Source organism: Hemitrygon akajei, chromosome 9 (genome assembly GCF_048418815.1).
Source record: "Hemitrygon akajei chromosome 9, sHemAka1.3, whole genome shotgun sequence".
NCBI lineage: Eukaryota > Metazoa > Chordata > Chondrichthyes > Myliobatiformes > Dasyatidae > Hemitrygon > Hemitrygon akajei.
The window spans coordinates 37,337,753-37,362,969 of record NC_133132.1 but is presented as its reverse complement, the minus strand read 5'-3'; the positions used below and the strand labels follow the sequence as shown (position 1 = coordinate 37,362,969).

Genomic DNA, 25,217 nt, shown 5'->3' with positions numbered 1-25,217 from the left:
TAGCTAAACACCGCCAACCCAATTCAAAATTGTTTAACGTCCTTTCCTGTACACAAGGTTAAAGGAGAATGAAGTGATTGGTATTCAATTGCATGGTTAGCTAAATAAAGGTTAGCTTGGAGCCAGAGTGAGAGAAAGAACAGCCCTTCTCTGTTCTCTGAGCTTGTTGGGTGAACTCAAAGGCCTTTTACTTAATGCGTGGAAGATCAGGTTATTCGAACGCTGTACATACATCTACAGTCTTTGGGTTCTGCTGCTGACCTGCACGGGCAAGTGTTTAATGTCCCTTTGCTGTGAAAGCTTTGCGTTTTGAAAATATAACAAACACAAACATCAAAAAGTTCAAGAATTAAACGGCGGCTAGGAAAAAAGGTATCTATAAATCTGATGTAGTGGGCAATACAAAGCTTTGAAGAAGACTTATTGTTCCTGGTTAATGACATAAATCCGTTGTCGTTTCACACTTTTCAAAAGCTGTTTTAGTAAGAATATATAAATAACTAAGTGGTAAAAGATGTTCATAACTTATTAAAAAATAAAGGTGTTCAAAGGAAAACCATACTTTAGGTAGGAGTCATAAGTTGTGAGGAAAGCGGTTGTTGTCAGATTTGTTTCTTACAAGGCTTTCCAGTCGTTAATATCATTAATAATCCCTTTTCTCCAAGGCCTAAGTCAAAGTTGGTCATTTGGACTGTCTAGTCTTTGAAATAAATCAACATGAAGTAAAATAAAATGAAACGCCTATAGTTGAGTAGCCAAAGGGGATTAATAAATAGGCATATATTTTATCTGTTACAGTTTGCTCTGGACACAGCATGCAACAAAACCATATTTCAGCAAAGCATTAGTAAAATGGTTTGTTATTTTGAGAACATTAATGAAACATAATCCTTTCCATTGTATTTCTATATGTAATTAATAAAGTGTTTAACGAGTAAAGGCAGCGTGCCTATGAAAACGACTGTTCTGGCGCCAAATGTGATCTTCTTCCTATAAACAATGGTAGGAACCGGAGCTACTTTCTCTCCTCTCGGCCTCTTACTCAGTCTTACCTTCTGGGTCAAAACAAGTGAATAATTCCGCAGCAAAATGTCATTCCATTGAGGGATTTTTGTCATGTACAGTTCACTTATGATCCTTTATTTTTCAAGAAATTATAATCGAGGGCTATGTTGGAGGGAAGGGTTAGATTGATCTTCGATTAGGTTAAAAGGTCTGCACAACATAATGGGCCGAAGGGTGTGCACTGTGCTGTACTGTTCTATATTCCATGTTTATTTTCCTTAAATTTCATCCCGAAGGTCAATCCGTCTATTATTTGCCATGAGGCCATTCGGCTCTAATGACTGTAAAGGTCACCAGCATCATAAACATAGGGGATTCTGCAGATGCTGGAAATCCAGTGCGACACATGCAAAATGCAGCTCAGGCAGCATCTTAAGGAGGGGATTAAACAAGACCTTGCTGAAAGGACTCTCTCCAAAATATTGACTACCTATTCCCCTCTCCCCGTGACAGCATGGGTTTCCTCCGGGTGCTCTTGCTTCCTCCAACAGTCCAGAGGTATACCGGTTAATAGGTTAAGTGGGCATTGTAAAATTTCCTGTGATTGGACTGGTGTTAAATATGGGGGGTTGCTGACTTGCACAGCTAGTTGGAAAGGCCTGTTCTGTGCTGCATCTCCAAATACGTAAATATTGTGGCCATGCTTGGCCTTTGAACACACCGCAATCAACAATGCACTGATAATGATTCGTTGCATGTTGATGAAACGTTTGCAAGTAAGTTACCAAGACTGGAGAACAACTCAACCCAACCATCAGTCACCTAAGCTACACATCTTCTGAATTATTTCCAAGGTGATTAGACTTGTAAGTTTCAATCTATTTATTTAGAGGTACAGCACGGAACAGGTCTTTCTGGCACACTGCCCAGCAACTCACCTATTGAACTCCAGCCTAATCACAGGATAAATTTTATAATAATCAATGAGCCTTGGACTGTGGGAGGAAACCGGAGCACTTGGAGGAAACCCCTGCACTGAGAGGAAAGATGCACAAACTCCTTACAGACGGTGCAGGAATTGAACTCCAAACAGCGATGCCCCAAGCGGTAATAGCGTCACGCTAACCGCTACACTGCACAGGCACCCCTACATCAAGCACAAACTTCCAGGAAACGCTGAGTGAGCTGAATCCAAATTTGACCGATCCCAAGTTCCACAACAATCAGAGAGAGGAGTTTCCGGGTCTGATGCTTCCTGACCTGCTCCCGCACACAGATGAGATACGTGAGCAGAAAGAAAAGACTCAATGGCTGCATTTAGAAGGGTCAGAATTTGTTTTGTGACAACCCATTTACTATTTTAAAATGAAAGTAAAATCCAGATTCATACAGTTGACAGAATTTCAGCTTCGCAGCTAGCTGCCATGCAGGGATTCGAGCTTGTGTCTCCAGACCATAAGTCCAGGTCACTGAATGCTGGTACATAGATTTTCCTCCACATCCTTTGCAGACACAAAATCGTACAGCAAATTATCTCGGTGTTTCATGCATGTAACACTGGTCATATCACCTGACCGGGCACTTTAAATGATCGGGACATAAAAGGATTGTACATATTAGAGATCTGAACAAAAAATCGCTTTAAGTTCTGTAAACGCACACAGTAAACTCGTCATTTTCAGGTAGGAGCATAACACTTAAGATATAAACATAAGAGGTTCTGCAGATACTGGAAATCCAGAGTAACAGATGCAAACTACTGGAGGAACTCCGCAGGTCAGACTGCATCTACAGAGAAAAATCAGGAGCTGATGTTTTGTGCTGAGACCCTTCATCAGGACTGGAAAGGAAGAGGGAGAAAGCCATAATATGAAGGTTGGGTGGGGAGGGGGATGGAAGGTATACATGCTGGAAGGTGATAGGTGAACTGTCCCCCCCCCCCAACCTTCTTATTCTGGTTTCTTCCCTCTTCCTTTCCAGTCCTGAAGAGGGGTCTCACCCTGAACCATTGACTCTTTATTCATTTCCGTCAATGCTGCCTGACCTGCTGAGTTCCTCCAGCATTTTGTGCAAACTGTAGGTACCTGTGAGTTCCAATGAAATGATGGATGTAATATAGGAGCCTTCATTTTCATCCAGCGCAGTTGAATATTTTCCTTTTAATTTTCTGGAATGCCATTACCTGTCATTTAACACGTGAGATAAATACTTTTTTTTTCCTGAATTTTAGTGTGTTTTAGTCTTTATTAAATAGCAATTCTCTAAAAATCAGTCACATCATTATGGAATGATACCGAGTTTTATCTGTGATCCAACCTCAGTAATGTAACTTTCACATATAGAACACTATAAGATCCACAGATGCTTAATTCCATTTTGCTAAAAAAAATCAGATGTCATAATAAATGATGAAATTAGGTTCAAATTGAAAATGCTCCGAGGTCATATTGCCAGCTACATGACACGATGACTTTTTTTACAATCAAGGTTTGACTGTAAGGTGAAGATATCATAAATAATTAGAAGGTTTATCAGCCTTTGTTTCACCGTCTTATTATGACACACCTGTAGACGTATGATGGGTTGAAACCTCTGCAGTCATTTCACCTCTTGCTCACTGTGGCCTCTTTGAGAACCAGGTGAGAGCTCGAATAGTCTTCGATCTTTCCGACTGCAAAATTGGAAAACGGAATTGTTTTGCCACCCGTTTCAGGAGCTACCCGGGCCTCCATGCTTCTAAGAAACTGGAGGTCGGAATAAGTAACACGAGGTGAATATTGAGCTGATTTCATGGCGTGCTGTGTAGATTGTTAACTGAAAGAGGATGCTGCACTTCAGGATCCAGTGATTAAGTTGTACTGTGTATCACTATAAACACTATACAAACAGCATGACTGTGCACAAAATATTTCAAATACTGTAAAAATAGTGACTCCCGCATCGAGCTTTTTGTTTCCCCCTTTTAGTCTTCCTACAAGAGAAGCGGACGCCCTGTTGGAAAAAGTGGACTTCAGCAGCAGGAAAGCTCTGGTGACCCTGAAGTTCATTCACCGAGTTCATTCCGTCTTCTCGATTTTGCTGTCTTTCTGCGATGGGTCCAAGCTCTTCCGCAGCGATGCCTTCTCTGTGTTGCCGTTGCCTTGGCCATTCTCCGGCGAGCCTCCGTTTTTGGTAACTGTGTGCTTATCCAGATAATTTAACATTTCACTCAGGACCGTTTGGAAGCTGCTGAGAGCAGCACAGATAGCAGGAGTACCAAATCCATGTGTGATCAGGCTGCATCAGAATTTAAAATATTAAGTGTCAATGATTATACACGAGCTTAAAGCGACAGTGCAAACCCATTATTGCAATTAAACTATTTTTGGACTCTCATTATTATAAACCAATTTTCATTAAAACTGCAGTCATACTCAGCAAGGATCTCAAATAAATAAAGATGGATTATTTGGCAGACATAATTTACCGAAGATAATGTTAGAATGGTGCAAATAACCACAAACACTCTTCAATATATTGGTGTGAAAAGATGCTGTTAGAAAGAATCATTGGTTATATCACTACTAAACACCTTTGAAAGGAAAATCTTACAAAAGGTAGTAGATTCAGCCCAGAACATTACAGGTAAATCCCTCCCAACCTTTGGGCACATCTACGTGAAAACACTCTCAGAGGAAAGCAGCACCCATTCTCAAAGATTCTCCCACCCAGGTCATGCTTTCTTCCTGCTGCTGCCATCAGGTAAGATGTACAAGAGGCCCAAGCACCACCCCAACACCATATTCAAGTCAGCTGATGACACCATTGACATGGGCTGAATCAGAGACGCTGATGAATCAGCATTCAACAGGGAGGTTGAAATTTTGGCTGAGTGGTGCCGTAACAACCTCTAACTCAATGTCAGGAAGACCAAGGAACTTATTATAGACTTCAGGAGAGGGAAACCAAAGGTCCATGACCCAGCCCTCATTGAAGGATCAAGGTGGAGTGGGTTAGCAACTTTAAATTCCTGGGTGTTACTATTTCTGGAGGACCCAGCACTGAAGTGCAATTGCTAAGAAAGCACGGCAGTACCTTTACTTCCTTGGGAGTCTTCAGAGATTTGGCATGACATCTAAGACTTTGACATGTTTCTATAGATGTGTAGTGGAGAGTGCACTGACTGGCTGTATCACAACCTGGTATGGAAGCACCAATGCCTTTGAACAGAAAATCCTACAAAAGGCAGTTGATTGGCCCAGTACATCACGGGTAAAACCCTCCCAACCACCGAGCGCATCTACATGAAACACTGTTGTTGGAAAGCAGCATCCATCATCAGATCTCCTCACCACCCAGGCTCTTTCCTTTTCTCACTGCTGCCATCAGGTAAAAAGTACAAGAGCCTCAGGACTCGCACTATCAAGCTTCAAAACCAGCTACTACCCCTCAACCACCAGGCTCTTGAATAAAAGGAGATAACTACACCCACTTGCCCGTCCACTGAGATGTTCCCACTACCAACGATCTCATTTTAAGGACTCTTTATCTCATGCCCGCATTATTTATTGCTCTTTATTTGCATGCGCACAGTTTATTGTCTTCTGCACTCTGGTTGATCTTTCATTGATCCTGTTATAGTTACTATTCTATAGAGTTGCTGAGTCCTGTAGGAGAATGAATCGCAGGGCTGTATGTGGTGACAGGTATGTACTTCGATAATAAAACTTACTTTGACTTTGACCACTGGGTAGTTGGAATGACAATCCAATATTTACTTTGCACTTATTGTGTTCAGAGATACAATGCGGAACAGGCTGTTCGGGCCTACCGCGCCACATCGCCCAGCACCACACCCACTCAACACCAGCCTAATCACAAGGACCAATTAACCTACTAACCAGTTCATCTTTAGAGCGTGGGAGGAAACTGGAGCACTCAAAGGAAACCCATACATTCCATGGGGAGGGCGTAAAAACGTCTTACGGACGGCACCAGATTTGGACTCTGAGCACTCCAAGTCCAAGCACTCTGAGTTGTAACGACGTCGTGCTAACCCCTACCTACTGTGGCGCCCGATAGCCATATCATGTTGCATCTACCAAGGTTCATGAGATTCTGCAGACGTTGGAAATCTTGAGCAACACACACCAAATTCTACAGGAACTTAACAGGTCAGGCAGAAGTTATGGCGGGAAAGAGATAATGAAAATTTTGGGCACAGATTCTTCACCTTCGGCCCAAAACGCCAGCTGTTCATTACTTTCTACAGATGATGCCTAACCTGCTGAGTTCCTCCAGCATTTTGTGTATGTTGCTTCAGTGTTGTATCCAGCAAAGAGAGACGTTATTAATCTGCTGTGTGGTAGGGTTCCTGGAAAGTGAAATATTTTGTTTACTGGAACCTTATCTTGTTTATAGTCATAACATTCTTACCAAGCTATTTGCTGAGTATTTCAGAGGGTTTACTTGAGGCTGCTGGAGGCCTCATGAATAGAGGAAAATTGGAGTTTTGTTTGGAGGATGGGACAGGGTGGAGACTGACTAATTCTGGGATTTTAGATGAAAGATTTCTTCCAGCCAGGGTTTACTTGTCTTGGTATAGTTCTCTCAATTCTGGCACAAGTCCCAAGTTATTACTTTCAAGGTGTTTGTATTTTTTATCTTCTATTTATTTCTCAATGCTGCATAGTAACAGGCCCTTCCAGTCCAACCAACAAGCAGTCATTGCCCAATTACGCCATGCGATCTATCAGCCTACAATCCCCTACATCGTTGGTATGCTGGTGGATACCCGAAGCACCCAGAGGAAATCCACATGCTCACGGGGAGAACCAGTGGACAACTCTTAGTCTGGCCTCTACCCTTTGACCTATTTGGCATGGGTGACCCTTCCAAGAGTGTCGCGCCTAAGTCTGATGTCTAGCTTGATTATTCTTCTGAAATATTTTCATAATCGTTTGAGAGATCTTTAATCCAGTTCAGTGGACAGCTATCAGTCAAAACTGTAATGAATTTTGCAGCCACACATAGATGGTTCAGATGAGCAAACCACCTGAGTCATTCTACACTTCTACTGGAGATCTGCTTAATTAGCAAATGACTGTTTATTCATAAATGTGACAATAGAAGCAATTACCTAAAATGTGTTAAATGCCTCTGTATGTCGAGGTCTAGAATTGGAGTTGGTCTCGAAGATCCCAGAGGTGATCTGTCCTGGCTTAACAGGTCTTGAAATTCCTTACAGATTTGCCTACAAAATAAGAAATATCATTGTATGTGAAAGCATCATGATGAATTGATATTTTCCCTTGGAGATTTACAACTGCTTTGGTTTATACAATCTATGACCTGATGTAGAAAAGATTAGGAAAACTCAACTGACAGAATTGGCACAATAGTGATTTATAAAGCAACTTCTTTTTATTACTCGCTCACATGTTGATCATAAGACACAAAAACGGAATCAGGCCATTTGGCCCATTGAGTCAGCTCTGCCATTCCACCGTGACAATGTCAGTATTTATTGTCCATCTCCAGTTATCCCAGAACTGACAACAGAGGGATATCCACCTTAATGTGCCCCCAGTCATAAACAGGCCTTGAAGAGTAAGAATGGCTGATTGATTTTCAATTCATGGCAGTCCATGAGTCTCATGGTTACTAATACTATGACCATCAGCTTTAAATAATGTCTGATTTATTAGACCATCTCAATTTGAATTCAAGATTTTAAAGATTAAAGATGAGCTTTATTTGTTGCACGTACATCGAAACATACAGTGAAATGGATGATTACAAAATAGAGGACTATGTGGGAGGGAAGGGTTAGATTAATCTTAGAGTAGGTTAAAAGGTCAGCACAACATCTTGGGCCAAAGGACCTATACAGTGTTGTAATGTTCTATGTTATATAAAGTGTGCTGTTTGTGACGAGGGTGTGCGGGGGCAGCCTGCCAGTGTCACCATATTCCCGGCGCCAACATAGCATGCCCACAAATTAACTTGCATGCCTTTGAAATGTAGGAGGAGAGTGCAGCCTGAAGGAGGACGTGTATGCAGTCATGGGGAGAATGCGCAAACTTTGTAGACAGCCGCAGGAATTAAACCCTAATCTTACAGGTCACAGCGTAAAGTGTTACGCTAACCATTACTTTACTGTAGCCATGGAGAGATTCAAGTTCATGATTCTGGATAAAAGCATAGAAACATAAAAAACCTGCAGCACAATACAGGCCCTTCGGCCCACAAAGCTGTGCCGAACATGTCCTTACTTAGAAATTACCTAAGGTTACCCATAGACCACTATTTTTCTGAGCTCCATGTACCTATCAGAAAGTCTCTTAAAAGACCCCATTGTATCCACCTTCACCACCACTGCCGGCAGCCCATTCCACGCACTCACCACTCTTGGCGTAAAAAAACTTACCCCTGACATCTCCTCTGTACCTACTTCCAAGCACCTTAAAACTGTGCCCTCTTGTGTTAGCCATTTCAGCCCTGGGAAAAAACCTTCTCTGACTATCCACATGATCAATGCCTCTCATCATCTTATACACCTCTATCAGGTCACCTCTCATCCTCCGTCGCTCCAAGGAGAAAAGGCCGAGTTCACTCAATCTATTCTCATAAGGCATGCTCTCCAATCCAGGCAACATCCTTGTAAATCTCCTCTGCACCCTTTCTATGGCTTCCACGTCCTTCCTGTAGTGAGATGACTAGAATTGAGAACAGTACTCCAAGTGGGGCCTGACCCGGGTTCTATATAGCTGCAATATTACCTCTTAGCACTTAAACTCAATCCCACGGTTGATGAAGGCCGATGCACCATATGCCTTCTTAACCACAGAGTCAACCTGCACAGCAGCTTTCAGTGTCCTATGGACTTGGACCCCAAGATCCCTCTGATCCTCCATCCTGCCAAGGGTCATACCATTAATACTATATTCTGCCATCAGATTTGACCTACCAAAATGAACCACCTCACACTTATCTTGGTCGAACTCTATCTGCCACTTCTCAGCCCAGTTTTGTATCCTATCGATATCTCACTGTAACCTCTGACAGCCCATCCACACTATCCACAGCACTCCCAGCCTTTGTGTGATCAGCAAATTTACTAACCCATCCCTCCACTTCATCATCCAGGTCATTTATAAAAATCATGAAGAGAAGGGGTCTCAGAACAGATCCCTGAGGCACACCACTGGTCACTGACCTCCATGCAGAATATGACCCATCTACAACCACTCTTTGCCTTCTGTGAACAAGTCAATTCTGGATCCACAAAGCAAGGTCCCCTTGCCTCCCTACTTCCTCAATGAGCCTTACATGGGGTAACTTATCAAATGCCTTGCTGAAATCCATATACACTACATCATCTGCTCTCTCTTCATAAACGTGTTTAGTCACATCCTCAAAAAATTCAATCAGGCTCATAAGGCACAACCTGCCTTTGACAGAGCCATGCTGACTATTCTTAATCATATTTTGCCTCTCCAAATGTTCATAAATCCTGCGTCTCAGGATCTTTTCCATCAACTTACCAACCACTGAAGTAAGAATCACTGGTCTATAATTTCCTCGGTTATCTCTGCTCCCTTTCTGGAACCATCCAGTCCTCCAGAACTTCTCTTATCCCCACTGATAATGAAAAGATTTTGCCAGAGGCTCAGCAATTTCCTCCCTCACTTCCAACAGTAGCCTGGGGTACATCTCATCCGGTCCCTGAGACTTATCCAACTTGATGCTTTCTAAAATTCCCAGCACATTCTCTTTCTTAATCTCTATATACTCAAGCTTTTCAATCTGCTGTAAGTCATCCCTACAATAACCAAGATCCTTTTCCGTTGTGAATACTGGAGCAAAGGATTCATTAAGTATCTTTGCTATCTCTTCAGGTTCCGTACACACTTCTCTACTGTCACAAATGATTAGTCTCGTTCCCTTGCGTCTTATCCTCTTGCTCTTTACATACTTGTAAAATTCCTTGGGGTTTTCCTTAATCCTACTCACCAAGGACTTTTCCTGGCCCCTTTTGGCTCTCCTAACTTCATTCTTAAGCTCCTTCCCGCTAGCCTTATAATCTTCTAGATCTCGATCATTACCTAGTTTTTTGAACCTTGTGTAAGCTTTTCTTTTTGGATGAATGGATGGATAAGACATTTGCTAATCTAGTAACTTAATTGTTCCATCGGGTATCCAAAAATGCTTTAGAAAGAATGTTATTGAGGGCTGAAACTTCTCTGGTTTGTTTTCATGTTACCTCATTAACCCCTCTCCCCCACCGTGTAAAAATCACTGAAGTGCTTTGATGAAGGGTCCCAGTCTGAAAAGTCATTTGTTTAGTCTTCTCCATAGACGCTGCTTGAAATGCTGAATTCCTCCAGCAACTTATGCATACTGCTCTAGATTTCCAGCATCTGCAGATCCTCTAGTGTTTTGATCTACTTTTTGCTTTTACACCCTTTTAAATATTTTATGCTTCTGCTTCAGCTATCAGGACCACTTCCACTTATTGCACATTCGGCCAACCTTGGCATTAGACAAGTATTCCTCTTAAATTGTTTCACCAGAGGGCAACAAACTCTCAGAACGCTCACTCAGTGATGGCTGTGGAAGCTCAGTTGTTTAGTACATTCATGGCAGATTGAGAATTTCTCTTTTGGCATTCAAGGAATATGCAGACAGTATAGAAATGGCTTTTTCCACTGAGAATGGGTGGAACTACAACCATAGGTTAAAAGTGAAAGGTGAAATATTTAAGGGGGAACCTCTTCACTCAGATGGTGGTGAGACTGTGGAATTTTTGAATGTGGGTAAGATTTCAACATTTAAGAGAAGTTTGGATAGGTACATGGATGGGAGGGATATGGAGGGCTATGATTTGCGAGCAGGTAGATGGGACTAAGCAGAATAATAGTTTGGCATGGACTAGATGGGCTGTTTCTGTGCTGTAGTGCTCTATCACTCAATGACTATGAAAGTGATGCAAAGGTGAAAGATCCACAATAATCTTATTGAATTATGGAGAGGCCAGGTTATTTATTCCAGCTTCCATTTCTTGTCTTATGAAAGTCACCCGATGGATCATGTACTCCAGTTATAAAAAAACTTATTTTAATATTACGACATGGATTGGATAAGTATGTTCAAGCCTAGTTACTAAGTTTGCTGATGACTCCAAAATAGGTTGTGTAGTGGGCAATGAAGAAGATTATCAAAAATTGCTGCGTGATCTTGTATGTAAGCTGAGGAATTGCAAATGGATTATATTTCAGATAAGTTTTGCATTTTTGGCAGTCAAATCCAAGCAGGACATTCAGAGTGAATGGCAGTACCCTGAGGAGTGTTATAGAACAGAGGGCTCTTGGAGTTGAAATATAAGGTTTACTGAAAGTTCAGTCACAGGTAGACTGGGTGGTGAAGAAAATATTTGGCATGCTGGCCTTCATCTGTCAGGACATTGACTAAAACAGTTGGAAGGTGTTGGTGTGTTATTCAGAACACTGTTGAGGTAACACTTGGAATATTGTATTCAGTTTTGGTCGCTTTGCTATAGGTAAGATTTTATTAAACTGGAAAGAGCGCAGAAAAGATTTATAGAGAAGTACAACGCAGAAACAGGCCCTTCTGCCCAACTAGTCCATGCTGAAAAACCATTTGAACTGCCTACTCCAAACAATCTGTACCGGGACCATAGCCCTCCATATCCCTACTATCCATGTACCTATCCAAACTCCTCTTTGTCTTTGAAATCAAGCTCACATGGACCACATGTGCTGGCAGCTCATTCCACACTCTCACAATCTTCTGAATGAAGAAGTTTTCCCTCATGTTCTCCTTAAACTTTTCACCTTTCACTATTAAACCATGACCTCTGGGTGTTGTCCCACCCAACGGCACTGGAAAAAGCTTGCTTGCATTTACCCTCTCTATACCCCTCATAATTTTTTTACCTCTATCAAATCTCCTCTCAATCTTTTATGTTCTAAAGAATACAGTCCTAACCTATTCACTCTTCGCTTATAACTCAGGTCCTCCAGACCCAGCAACATCCTTGTAAGTCTTCTCTGCACTCTTTCAACCTTGTTTACATCTTTCCTGTAGATAGGTGACCAAAACTGTACACAATACTCAAAAATAGGCCTCACCAACGTCCTATTCAACTTCAACATAGCATCCCATCTTCTGTAATCGATACATAGATTTATGAAGGCCAACATGCCAAAAGCTTCCGTTACAGCCCTATCTACCCATGACGCCATCTTCAATGAATTGTGGACCTGTATTCCCAGATCCCTTTGTTCTAAACATTTCTCAGTACCTTACTGTTCACTGTGTAAGACCTACACTGGTTGTTCCTACTGAAGTGCAAAACCTGAACTTGTCTGCATTAAATTCCATCTGCCATTTTCGGCCCATTTTTTCCAGCTGATGCAGAACTCTCTGTAAGCCATGATAGCCTTCCTCATTGTCCACCACACCCCCAATCTTGGAGTAATCTTCAAATTTATTGTCCAGTTAACCACATTATTATCCAGATCATTGATATCGATGAGAAACAACAGAGGACCCAGCACCAGCCCCTGTGGCATACCACTAGGCAGAGACCTCCAGTCAGAAAGGTAACCCTCTACTACCACTCTCTGGCTTTTCCCACAAAGCCAGTCTAATCCAATTTTCTCCCTCAAACTGAATGCCAAACGACTAAACCTTCTTGACCAGCCTCTGATGTGGGATTTTGTAAGACACCTTACTAAAGTCCATGTAGACAACATCCACTCACTTGCCTTCATCCATTTCCCTGGTAACTTCCTCAAAAAAACTCCATAAGTTTAGTTAGATATGACCTACCATGTATGAAGCCATCCTTAAGGACTGACTATCCTTAATCAGTCATTGTTTATCCAAGTATTTATATATCCGGTCCCTTAAAATACCTTCAAATAACTTTCCCATAACTGTTGTTGCCAGGATTTGAGGGAGGGCATATAAGAATTAGTGGTGATTTTATTATATCATGAATTAAATCATGAGGGCCACAAATAAGGTCCCTCTCAGTCTTTCTTGGGTTTGCAGAATCAAGAACCAGAGGGCATGTGTTTATGGTGAGCATGGAATAATTTAATAGGAACTTGAGGGGCAACCTTTTTTTACGCAAAATCTATGTGAAATGAGCTGCCAGAGGAAGTGGTTGAAGCGGGTGCAGTAACACCTTCTAAAAGACAGGTACATGGATTGGAAAGGCTTAGAAGGTTATGGGCCAAATGCAGTCAAATGGGACTAGAGTGATGGACATCTTAGTTGGCATGGACCATTTGGGCTGAAGGGCCAGTTTCGGTGCTGTTAAACTATAAGACTGTAAGACTTTAGAGCAGAATTAGGCCATTCATCATCATGGCCGATTTATTATCCCTCTCAATCCCATTCTCCTACCTTCTCTCCATAACCTTTCATGCCCTGCAATGCATTCTACAGATTCACCTCCCTCTAGTTTGGGGTTCTCAACCTGGGGACCAAGGATTCCTTGGTTAATGGCATGGAACAATATCATAAAAAAAATTGGGAACCTCTGCTCGAGCTAAACAAATTCCTCCTCATCTCCATTCTACATGGATATCCCTCTATTCAGATGTTGTGCCCTCTAGTCCTGGACTCCCCCACTATTGGAAATATCCTCTCCATATCCACTCCATCTACACCTTTTAATATTTGATAGGATTCAATGAGATCCCCATCATTCTTCTAAACTCCACTGAATACAAGCCCAGAGCCATCGAGCACTCCTCATATATTAAACCTCCCATTCCTGAAATCATTTTTGTGAACTTCCTCTGGAACCTCTCTAGTGTCAGTAAATCTTTTCTCAGACATGGGGCCCAAAACTGCTCACAATACTCCAAGTGCATTCTGACCAGTATCTTAAAAAGCCTCAACATGATGTACTTGTTCTCATGTTCAAGGTCTCTCAAAATGAATTCTAGCATCACATTTGCCTTCCTTACCTCCGACTCTGACTCCGACTTCCTTACCTCCGACTGCAAGCCAACCTTTAAGAAATCCTGCACAAGGACTCAGCGATGCCCACAACATCATACCTGCAATCTCTAACTATGCTACAAGATTGTCCACCATACTCCATAATACTCTGTGCATTGAAGTATAACATCTTCAGTCGGGTATTCGTCACTTTTTAAAATTTTGTCCCCATGTGACACTTCAACTTATCCTACTGACTGCAATGTTGCCCTATCATCTGCCTGACCTTCCTCTCAGTCTCACTACACAATGCATCGACTTTTATGTCGACTGCTCCTTCCTCAGCCCAATCACTCTGGTTCCCATCCCCCTGCCAAATTAGTTTAAACCTTCCCAAACAACTCTAACAAACCTGTCTTATAGGATATTGGCTCCCTCAGATTCAGGTGTTGCCCGTCCGTTTTGTGCAGGTCATACATATCCCCAGAGGAGATGCCAGTAATACAGAAATCTGAAACCCTGCCCTCTACACCAATTCCTCATCCACGTATTCATCTGCCATATCATCCTATTCTTGCTCTCTCTGGTTCGTGGCACTGTCACTCTATTCCTATGTGACACTATCATTCTATTACTCACTGATTCATTTGGCTTCAACTTTTTTCTGAGATATTTCACCTCATTTGTAGGTGACTATTCACGACTCCAGCTTTTTCAGTGCTTTCCGTTATTGAGTACAGGCCATTCAATTTGCCGTCTTTTGGCACGCCAGATCAGCTGCCAAATACAATACTCAGAGCAACAAATACACCTCTTTTCAAAAACATACATGAAGACTTACCATTAGTATATATCACCGAAACAGACAATATCTCAGTCTAGAAACTGAAGAGTTTAGAAACTTTAGACTCAAGCCACCAGAAGTCTGCATATAATAAAGTGTAAATTTATTTATATGGTTAATTGTTTAAATTGCAGGCAAGGTAAACTTACAAGGATCTGAAATGAACTATGACTGTCAATGTACCTTCAGTAATTAATTACAAGTTCAAGTTTAATTATCGTTCAACCACACATGAACATAGCCAAGCAAAACAGCGTTCCTCTGGGGCCAAGGTGAACGACACATTACCAGCAGCACACAGCACACTGCATGTAGCACATGTGGTTGACTAATGTTGAGATTTCACCTTCAGACAAGCATTATTACAGCTTAGAATAGTGTTCATTTTAATATTTCTCTACGTCATGAAAAGGGATAGACTCATTGCCCCTAACATTTACACAATAGAGCCTTACTGAATGAGAATTGATATTGGCATTTCATGGTGCCTCCAATGGAAAGTATCACTGGTAATAGAACTTAGAGGGGGGAAAGGAGTCCAGCGTGGAACAAACAGGCATAAACTGGTGATATAGAGCCTGGGCTCAAATGCAAGGTTCTTGCAAGAAGCAAGCCCGTGCGTAGGAATTCCTTGTCACCATGCTGATAATAGCTTTTAGAATTTAAATTATTAAAGATATACAAAATGATGTGTGGGGTGATGGGGTGGAGTTATGTCTTTACCAAAGGAGGTGCAAGGCATTCCTTCCCACTGCTAGCCTGCAGGTCACCCTCGGGCAAAGTGTGGCATCTGCTTACCCGCTACCCCCGACCCCCAACCCCGATCAGGGTCATTTGAAGCCATGGGAGCGGGTGGTGGATGCCATATGAACAGCTGGTGCAGATCACAAGTCCTGATTATGCAACCACTGGCTGATAATCTATGAAGAGTATTGATAATAGCTGGGGTCACCTGTCTTGTGAAGACATTGTCCAGAAGAAGGCAACGGCAGATCATTTTCTGTGTTTCTATGTTTCTATTTCTGTAGAAAAATTTGCCAAGAACAATCATGGTCATGGAGAGACCATGTTCACCTATGTTAAACGGCATGGCACATAATGAACGAATGAAAATGATGTACGTTGAATTAGATTTCTCTCCAATCCAATCAGCATGGATGGACTTTAAGTGAATTTGGGTAACTTATTTGCCCCCCCCCCCCCGTTAACACAAACTGCTAGATGCCATTATCTTAAAAGGGTTGTTCTCTTGCTCATTTTGTTGCAGCTGATTTCCAACACTTTACATGAGTTGCTAATCCTCTTTGCATTTCCCAGGTGCATGCTAAAAGAGATGTTGCAAGTATTCCAAGCTTGTATTCTGCTGTTGACTGGTCTAGTCACTGGGACTTCAAGGAATAGATTCTGACAGATTCACAGTAGCATCACAGTCAGCATAACGCTATCACAGCTCGGGGCAACAGAGTTCAGAGTTCAATTCAGGTGTCCTCTGTAAACAAGCTGGTACGTTCCTCTCCCTGTGTGCGTGGGTTTCCTCCGGGTGCTCCAGTTTCCTCCCCCAGTCCAAAGGCGTACTGGGTTAGTAGATTAATTGGTCATTGTAAATGGTCCTGTAATTAGGGTAGGGTTAAATCATTGGGTTGCTGGGTGGGAAGGCCTGTTCCACACTCTATCTCGAAATAAATAAAATACATGTAGATAAGCATAGATTCAGGGGAACACTGCACATTGCTTCCCCTTAACAAGAGAAAAATAAAGATTAGTTTTATTGTTTGTGGGGAAAAAATTGTATCAGCTTTCAATCCAATCGACTCAACAACTTGGTTTTTATTTGGTTCGGCAGAATATTATGGGCCAAAGGGCCTGTTCTTGTGCTGCACTGTTCTATGTTCTATGTTAACTACTAATTCAATAAATCTGATTCAATTAGTATGTAGCACAACCGAAAAAAATCAATATTTACTGTATATATTTGCTGCTTTAATTAAATTTTATATCGTACTTCAGCTCCTGTAGGTTGCTAACGTTCTTGGGAAAACTGGATTACAATGATTGACACAATCACAGCATGAAACTGTTTCATTTCACTTTAATGTGAAGATGCTCCCGTTGTATGTGAAGAAGTCAGGCAATTTGAGTAGTTTCACCTGTATCATGGGAGTTCCTCAGAGCAGCAGATCAAGGCACTGGGGACTTGGCACTGGGAAAGCACTTCACAGGATTGTGGCGAGCTCATACTCAAAAGCTGCCAGGGATCAATCTACGTCCTGTTCCTGCATTGTTATTGTGAATGGTGCACACAAGGTACGCCTTGGTTTACTAAGCAGCTATGGAATTTGTTGTGAGCTGTGTACACGAGCGAAGCTTCAGTTTGTGATGCAACTACAAAAAAATCGGAATGGAAATGTCAGCTACAATTTCACTTTTCAGAGTTTCTCTGACACCCGCTACATTTGTTCCGCACTTAGCTGCACCCAGCAACACACATTCTTGATTCCCTCCATGGATAAGACATGCTTTTATTTTTAATCCACTTTTGGGGTACTATTAGGTAAATAGATAATTTTCATCTGATAAATCCAGACGACCATCTCATACATCATCAATCTCCAGGCCGTGCCAATCAGGGATTATTTCTTAGTGACTGTATGCTTTCTGCTATCGTAACCATAGGTGCCATATGTGACATGTGCTGTGAGTCGATGGTTCTGTGTTTTGCACCTTGGCCCAGAGGAACACTCTTCATTTGGCTGTATTTATGTGTATGGTTGAATGACAGATAAGCTTGACCTTGAATTAAATTTCAAACTTGAAGTTAAGGTGGCATGGTAGCGAAACACTTTGCAGCACCAGCTGTCGGAAGATAAGCGCATGGATCTCAAGATGACAAATGTGTGCTTTGATAATAAATTTACTTTGAACCTCGAGCTTTGAATGTGGATTTCCTCCAGGTCTTTCGGTTTCCCTCTACATCTCAGAGATGTATGAGTCGGGGTTGCTAAGTTGTGGGCCTGCTATGTTGACCCCAGAAGCGTGGTGACACTTGCCGGATGCCCCCAGCACATCCTCGGATTGTGTTGGTCATTGACGCAAACGATGAAATTCACTGTATGCTTTGATGTTTCAATGTACAGGTAACAAATAAAGTTGATCTTTGATCAAACAGAGATTCTGCAGATGCTGGAAGTGCATAGTAACAAATACAAAACACTGGTGGGAGTCAGCAGGTCAGGCAGCACCTACGCAAAGGGATAAACAGTCAACGTTTTGGGCTGAGACCCTTCATCAGGACTGAAAAGGAAGGGGGAAGAAGCCAGAATAAGATGGTGAGGAGATGTGGAGGAGGACAGTCTGACGTGTTCACATGGTCAGAGTCAGAGAACAGCAGAGGTCACGGAGGGGGAGCAGTGAGAGAGGGTCTGAACAGCCCATGTACATTACCTCACTATTTTGCTTTCTCTTAAGTAATTATTTAATTATTTATTTTCTATATAATCTCATTGAAATTTATATTAACATATAGTAAATGTCTAGCACTGTACTGCTGCTGCAAAACAGCAAGTTTCACGACATACGTTGGTGGCAATAAAACCTGATTCTGATTCACAACATCAATTAGACATGAAATGCCTTTTCAAGGCAGGAATATTTTGAGCACCTTTTGCATTCAACTAGTTTGGAGTCTCCGTGGCAACTTCAAAGTGATTCAATGTAAGTAATCACAGCATGCAAAAATGGTCATGCTTTAGATTAAATTAAATACGGGGCTCTACTGTTCTCTAGACAGTATTAGAATGCAAAAAGTCCCATTTTTTCAATAGATATTAACTTAACTTTATTTTACTTAAAGAACCCGTCTGGAATAGGCCCTTCCGGCCTTTTAAGTTGCCTTGCCCAGCAACTCCTAATTTAACCTTTAACCTAATCACGGGACAATTTTACAACAACCAGTTGACCTACTCAGCAGAACGTCTTTGGCCTGTGGGGGGAAACCAGAGCACCCAGAGGAAACCCATGCATTCCATGGGGAGAATGTACAAATTACTTACAGAGGATGCCAGGATTGAACTCCAAACTCCAGTGCCCCAAGCTGCAATACTGTGGCACCCAATTCATAAATCCATATTACTCACAGATTATAAGGGTAGTAAAATATTTCTGGAGATGATGATATTAGGTCAATAGATGTTGGAACTCTTCTCAGGATTGAATATTGTGACATATAAGTACTTTGATTATAAATTAACTATGAACTTTGAGTTAGCATTTTAAAAGAAAGGCAAAAGATTTTAAATGAGAAAGAAACAGCACATATCACTAATGTAAATGGGTAAAGGAAGCTACATACTTAGTTGCCAGAATCATTTTTTTCCTTGGCGTCTGTTCTTTAGGTTCAAGGTGCTGTCGGGCGAGCTGTTCTCCCACTGCTTTGGCAGGAAACTCTGTTTCACACGTGTATCCAAAATCCCGGGCCAAGTGGAGGGCCTCGCCTTAGTGAAAGAAGAAATTATTCTTAACTCCAATAGGTGAAATTTGAAGCTGCGTCGTTGGAAGATGCAGAATTTGCTCTATTAGAGAAACTCTAGCAATAAGCATAATTAGAAGAGATTCTGAAGATGTTGTAAAATCCAGAGAAATACATACAAAACGCTGGAGGAACTCAGCACGTCTCACCCTGGATCTCGGCCTGAAATGTCGACTGTTTATTCATTTCCATAGAGGCTGCCTGACCTGCTGAGTTCCTTCAGAATTTTGTATATGTTGTTATGACAATTAATAACTTGATTTTCAACTTGGGCATTTCATAACATGGTAAGTACTTTGCAATTTAATTTTATTTAGAGATAAGGCACAGTTAGAGGCCCCTACAGCCCAACAAGCCCACAGCAACCCTACTAATCGAATGGGACTATTCCTTTGGTCTGTGAATACCCTAGAGTCAGTCAAACCCAATGTTGTTCTCGTCCATCAACCACACATAAGAAGTGCTGTTTAGAAATGATGCTTGCAGAAGCAGTCAGGAACATAATCTCTGGAGCACTGAGCCCTAAGATATTTCACCATGCCCATTTCGTCCATGCTGAACTGTTATTCTACCTAGTCTCATGGACCATAGCCTCCATACCACTCCCATCGGCACCTATCCAAACTTCCCTTATTTGTTGAAATAAAACCCACATCCATCACTTCCACCGGCAGCAACATTCTCACCATTCTCTGAGTGAAGAGGTTTCCCTTTGTGGTCCTCTTAGACATTTCACCTTTCACCCTTAACCCATGACCTCTAGTTCTAGTCTCACCCAACCTCAGTGGAAAAAGCCTGCTTACATTTACCTTATCAATACTCCTCATATTTTTATATACTGTTATCAAATCTCCCTTCATTCAACTGTGTCAGAGGGCAAATGTGAGAGTATTTGCTATTACTAAGAAGGTGATTGTGAACCTGAAAGGTCTGAAGGTAGGTAAGTCACCTGGATCAGATGGACTACATCCCAGGGTTCTGAAAGAGGTAGGTGAAGAGATAGTTTAGGTATTAGTAATGTTATTTCAAGAATCACTAGATTCTGGAATAGTTCCAGAGGACTGGAAAATTGCAAATGTCACTCCACTCTTCAAGAAGGGAGAGCAGGAGAAGAAAAGAAACTATAGGCCAGTTAGGCTGACTTCAGTGGTTGGGAAGATCTTGGAGTCTATTATTAAAGATGAGGTTTTGGAGTACTTGGAGGCACATAACAAAATAGTCCAAAGTCAGTCTGGTTTCCTTCAGGAGAAATCTTGCCTAACGAATCCATTGGAATTCTTTAATGAAAGACCAAGTAAGATAGACAAAGGAGAATTAGTGGATATTGTTTACATGCATTTCAGAAGGCCTTTGATATAGTACAGTTCATGAGGCTGCTTCATAAGATAAAAGCCCATGGTATTACAGGACAGACACTAGCATGGACAGAAGATTGGCTGATTGGCAGGGTGCAAAGAGTAAGAATAAAGAGAGCCTTTTCTGTTTGGCTCCTGGTGACTGGTAGAGTGCTCAGGGGTCATTATTGGGACAGTTAGTTTTCCTGTTGTATGTCAGTGATGGGATGAAAGAATTGGTGGCTTTGTGGTCAAGTTTGTGGATGATAAGAAGATAGGTGGAGGGGCAGGTATTGTTGAGGAAAAGGTCTGTAAAAGGACTTAGACAGATTAGTAGAATGGGCTTAGAAGAGGCTGATGGAATGTAGTGTAGTGAAGTGGATGGTCATGCACTTTGATAGAATAAATAAAGACTATTTTCTAAGTGGGGAGAAAATTCAAAATTCAGAGCTGCAAAAGAACTTGGAAGTTCTGGTGCAGGATTTCTTAAACATAAACTTGCAGGTTGAGTCGGTGATAAGGAAACCGAATGAAATGTTAACATTCGTTTCAAGAGGAGAAAGGAGATAATAGTGAAGCTTTATAAGGCATTGGTCAGACCACATTTAGAGTACTATGAGCAGTTTTGGACCGCTTATCTAGAAAAGATGAGCTGGCACTGGAGAAGGTCCAGAGGAGGTTCATGAAAATGATTCCAGGTTTGGTGGGATTAACATATGAGATGCATTTGATGGATCTGGGCTTGTACTCACTAGAGTTTAGGTGGGGGGGGGGGAGGGTGGGATCGCATTGAAACCTATTGAATATTGAAAGCCTAGACAGAATGGACATGGAGAGGATGTTTCCTATGGTGGGGTGGTCTAGGACCAGAGGGCACACCCTCAGAATAAGTGGACATCCATTTACAACAGAAATAAGGAAAAATTTATTTAGCTAGAGTAGTGATTCTGTTGAATTCTTTTGCACGGACGGTCATGCAGACCAAGTTATCAGGTATATTTAAGGTGGAGATTGATAGGTTCTTGATTAATCAGGGTTTGAAAGGTTACAGGGAAAAGGCAGGAGATTGGGGTAGAGAGGAATAATAAATCAGCCATGATTGAATGGCAGAGCAGATGCAATGGGCTGAATGGCCTGATGCTTTTCCAATGTATTATAGTTGACTGTTTATTTTTCTCCATATATGCTGCCTGACCTGCTGAGTTTCTGCAGTATTCTGTGTGTGTTGCTCTAAGAGTTCTTTCTTGTCTTTACTTGGCCGATTTTCCCTCTGCAACTAGACCGTTATCCAAAGAGCCAAAAATCTATTGAGTTTACACTTCTCTCGTATATAGTTTTTAGTATGGAGAAGACATTAGTTAGCCATTGGATTACTAATTGAATTTGTTTGTCACAACATTGTGGGCTGAAGGGCCTGTTCCTGTGCTGTACTGTTCCAAGAAGAGATTGCGTCCAGTATGTTACAAGGAAGATTCTACACATGAGTACAATGGTTCTCAAATTCCTCAATATGAACATTGAACATAGAACATCACAGCACAGAACAGGAACCTCGACCCATGATACTGCACCAACTCACCAACCCACTCCAAGATCAATCCAGTCATTGCCTCCCATCCCTCCATCATCCATCTGCCCATTCAAGAGTTCTCCAAATGTCCCCAATGATTCTGCCGCCAACACCACTCCTGGAGGTGCGCCTCACACGCCAAATTACTTGACTGACTTTCCCTCAACAGTCATCTTAAAGTCCAGTATGACGTTATTAACATTTTATTATGGATGTGCATCAGTGTTTGTTCAAAGAATGGTAGCGAATATTTAGATTTGTATTAGCACAGGTAAACTAATAGAACTCTTTTTAAGATCTTGTAACATGACATGTAGAGTTCCATCAGAGAGCCATCAGGGAGGAGGCAACACAGCATCCACTCCAGGATCACCAGACTCCAAAACAGTTACTTTCCCCAAGTAGTAAAGCTGATCAACATCTCCACCCACTAACCCACCCTTCCACACATCTAACCAACACTATTTTATCATTTCCTATCAGTCACCTTATGTACAAACACTCCTGTGCCTAGTGTCACTTTATGGACACACAATCAATCTATGTATATAAGCTATCTTATGTATTTATATTTATTGTGCTTTTATTATTGTGTTCTTTATCTTATTTTTTTTGTGCTGCATCAGATCTGGAGTAACATTTATTTCATTCGGGAACAGCTTCTTCCTCTCTGCCATCCCATTCCTAAATGGACATTGAACCCGTGAACACTACCTCACTTTTTAAATATATATAATTTCTGCTTTTTGCATGATTTTAATCGATTCAGTATACGTATTCAGTAATTTATTTATTTATTTATTATTATTTTTTCTTCTTCTATATTAAACTGCTTTTGCTAAGTTAACAAATTTCATGAATCATGCTGGTGATAATAAACCTGATTCTGATTCTGATTCAGTCTTCTGACTTGTGTATTGGAAATACCATTAAACAATCCTGACACCTTGACATCTAGACATCGTCCTGAATTTTACTGAAGCATTCTTACCAAGTTTTCCCATCCTAACAGGATCTAACGTGTACCATAGCAAAAGTCTTCAAAATGTAAGTGGGCTTAAATAATTTTATTAGCATCGTTTTCTTTTTAACTGAAATTTGCTCTTACCTTCAACCAGAGAAGTTAACAGGGTGACGTTGGCTGCTTTCCGTCTGCCAGCCGGTAGGTTCAGTCCCAACCTGTCCAATTTCTCCCGTAAACACCTTCCCCCATTCTTAGACTTAGCTCTGTAGGTATTAACATCAGTTAGTGTTAGAGTCATTCACAATGGAAACCATACACACTGACTGAAGAACACTAACACATTTTCACTAATCCTTTAACTTTGTTGAGCGATACTCTACAATGTACACTACCGTCTAATATGTTTTCATTCCTTTTTGTATTTTCAGTTTGTTGCCTTTTTGTACTTTGTCTGTTTTGTGTGCGGGTTTTCATTGATTCTACTGTGTTTCTTTGTATTTACTGTGAATGCCCCAAGAAAGTGCATCTCAGGGTAGAATATGGTGGCAAATGTGTGTTTTGATAATAAATTTACTTTGAATTTTGAACCTAGGTAGAAACAGTTAGAAGTTTAGAGCTGATTTTAATACTTGACATTGAAGGAAAGGAAAGGATAATAGTTTAACACCTCACCTTACAGACAATAGAATTCATTTCCTTTGTTGTTTTAACCACAGGTACAAGTTAAAATGACTGCTTTTGTCCAAGAGATCTCTGCCTGGAGGTACCAAAGTGAACGACATGCTCAGTTTCAAGTTTAAGCTGTGTGAAAATAGCACTTCTACCTTAGGTTAAAGCTGTTGGATTCTGACAATTTTTAATCCAAGTTTCCTTGAGAAGTTAGGAAAGAGGCACAAAACTTGCTCCTTCATGATTGCTTTATTAAGCATTGATAGAACAAAGAAAATCTTGACATAGAAAGTGATAGAGGTTTACTAAGCAAAAAGAGAGACAGAAGAACCAAGTTGTTAAAATGACATCATCTTATGATCAGCTGTTTTTATACACATAAATAAGAAAAATTCCATTCAAATTGATTGATAAGAGTCAACCAATGAGAAGGGTATTACTCAAATAATGCAGAGGAAAGAATCTCACAGAACTTTCTAGAACTATACCAGTAGAACCACCATTGAACTACTGAATATAAAGATACTTGAAATGATCGTGAAGTAACAAGTTCTGTGCCTCCTTCCTGACTTCTGAAAGAACCTTGCATTAAAACATTAGAATTTAGCAAAGTTCATAAGGATTTATCAACACGTACAGGCAAGCTGGATGAACTCAGCAGGTCAGGCAGCACCCGTTGAAACGAGCAGTCAACGGATGCTGCCCGACCTGCTGAGTTCATCCAGCTTGTTTGTACATGTTGATTTGACCACAGCATCTGCAGTGTACTTTGTGTTTACTCATAAGGATTTATTTTTGTCAATTACTGACATTATAGCCCTCCAAACCTTTTTCATCTATGTATCTCCCCATGGATAAGTGCTTAATAATTCTTTGGTGAAGGAATTTTGTTCCATGCATGTATTGGATGCTAAAGGTTGAATATTTAAAATCATGAATGGTGTAGTGATAGGGTAAACACATGAAAGTTTTTTTTCGCTCTCAGGTTTGTTGAGGCTAGAACTATCAGTCATAAGTTAAGGGTGAAAGGTGAAATATTTAATGGAAAAATGAAGGGGAATTTCTTCACTCAGAGAGTGGTGTGAATGTGGAACGATCTGCCAGCAGAAGTGAATGATATGGGTTCAATTGGTACATTTAAGAGAAGTTTGAATAGGTACATGGATGGAGAGAGTTGGTGGGAAATAGTCCAGGTGCAGGTAGATGGGACTAGACAGAAGTTCAGGTCAGCAGGGACTAGATGGGCTGAAGGGTCTCTCTCTGTTTTATAATACTATAGTGCGTGGTGTCGCTGCAATAACCTTAAATTCAACATTAGTAAGAACAAGGGACTACTAGTGGAATTC

The 25,217-nt window shown here is 41.2% G+C and overlaps 1 protein-coding gene and 1 long non-coding RNA gene across 2 annotated transcripts in view; one reads left to right on the top strand and one right to left on the bottom strand.

The window, feature by feature from the left end:
* Positions 1-25,217, top strand: part of LOC140733013 (uncharacterized) — a 92,156-nt gene that overhangs the window by 37,660 nt on the left and 29,279 nt on the right. The gene's annotated exons all lie outside the window — the stretch shown is intronic.
* tfap2d (transcription factor AP-2 delta (activating enhancer binding protein 2 delta)) overlaps positions 3,011-25,217 on the bottom strand; it is a 64,925-nt gene continuing 42,718 nt past the window's right edge. The window contains exons 5-8 of the mRNA XM_073055776.1: positions 23,347-23,465; positions 19,158-19,299; positions 7,124-7,237; positions 3,011-4,281 (exon numbers count right to left, since the gene is read on the bottom strand). Of these exons, the coding sequence (XP_072911877.1) occupies positions 4,062-4,281; positions 7,124-7,237; positions 19,158-19,299; positions 23,347-23,465 (595 nt within the window). The 3' untranslated portion in view covers positions 3,011-4,061. The remainder of the gene's footprint in view (positions 4,282-7,123; positions 7,238-19,157; positions 19,300-23,346; positions 23,466-25,217) is intronic.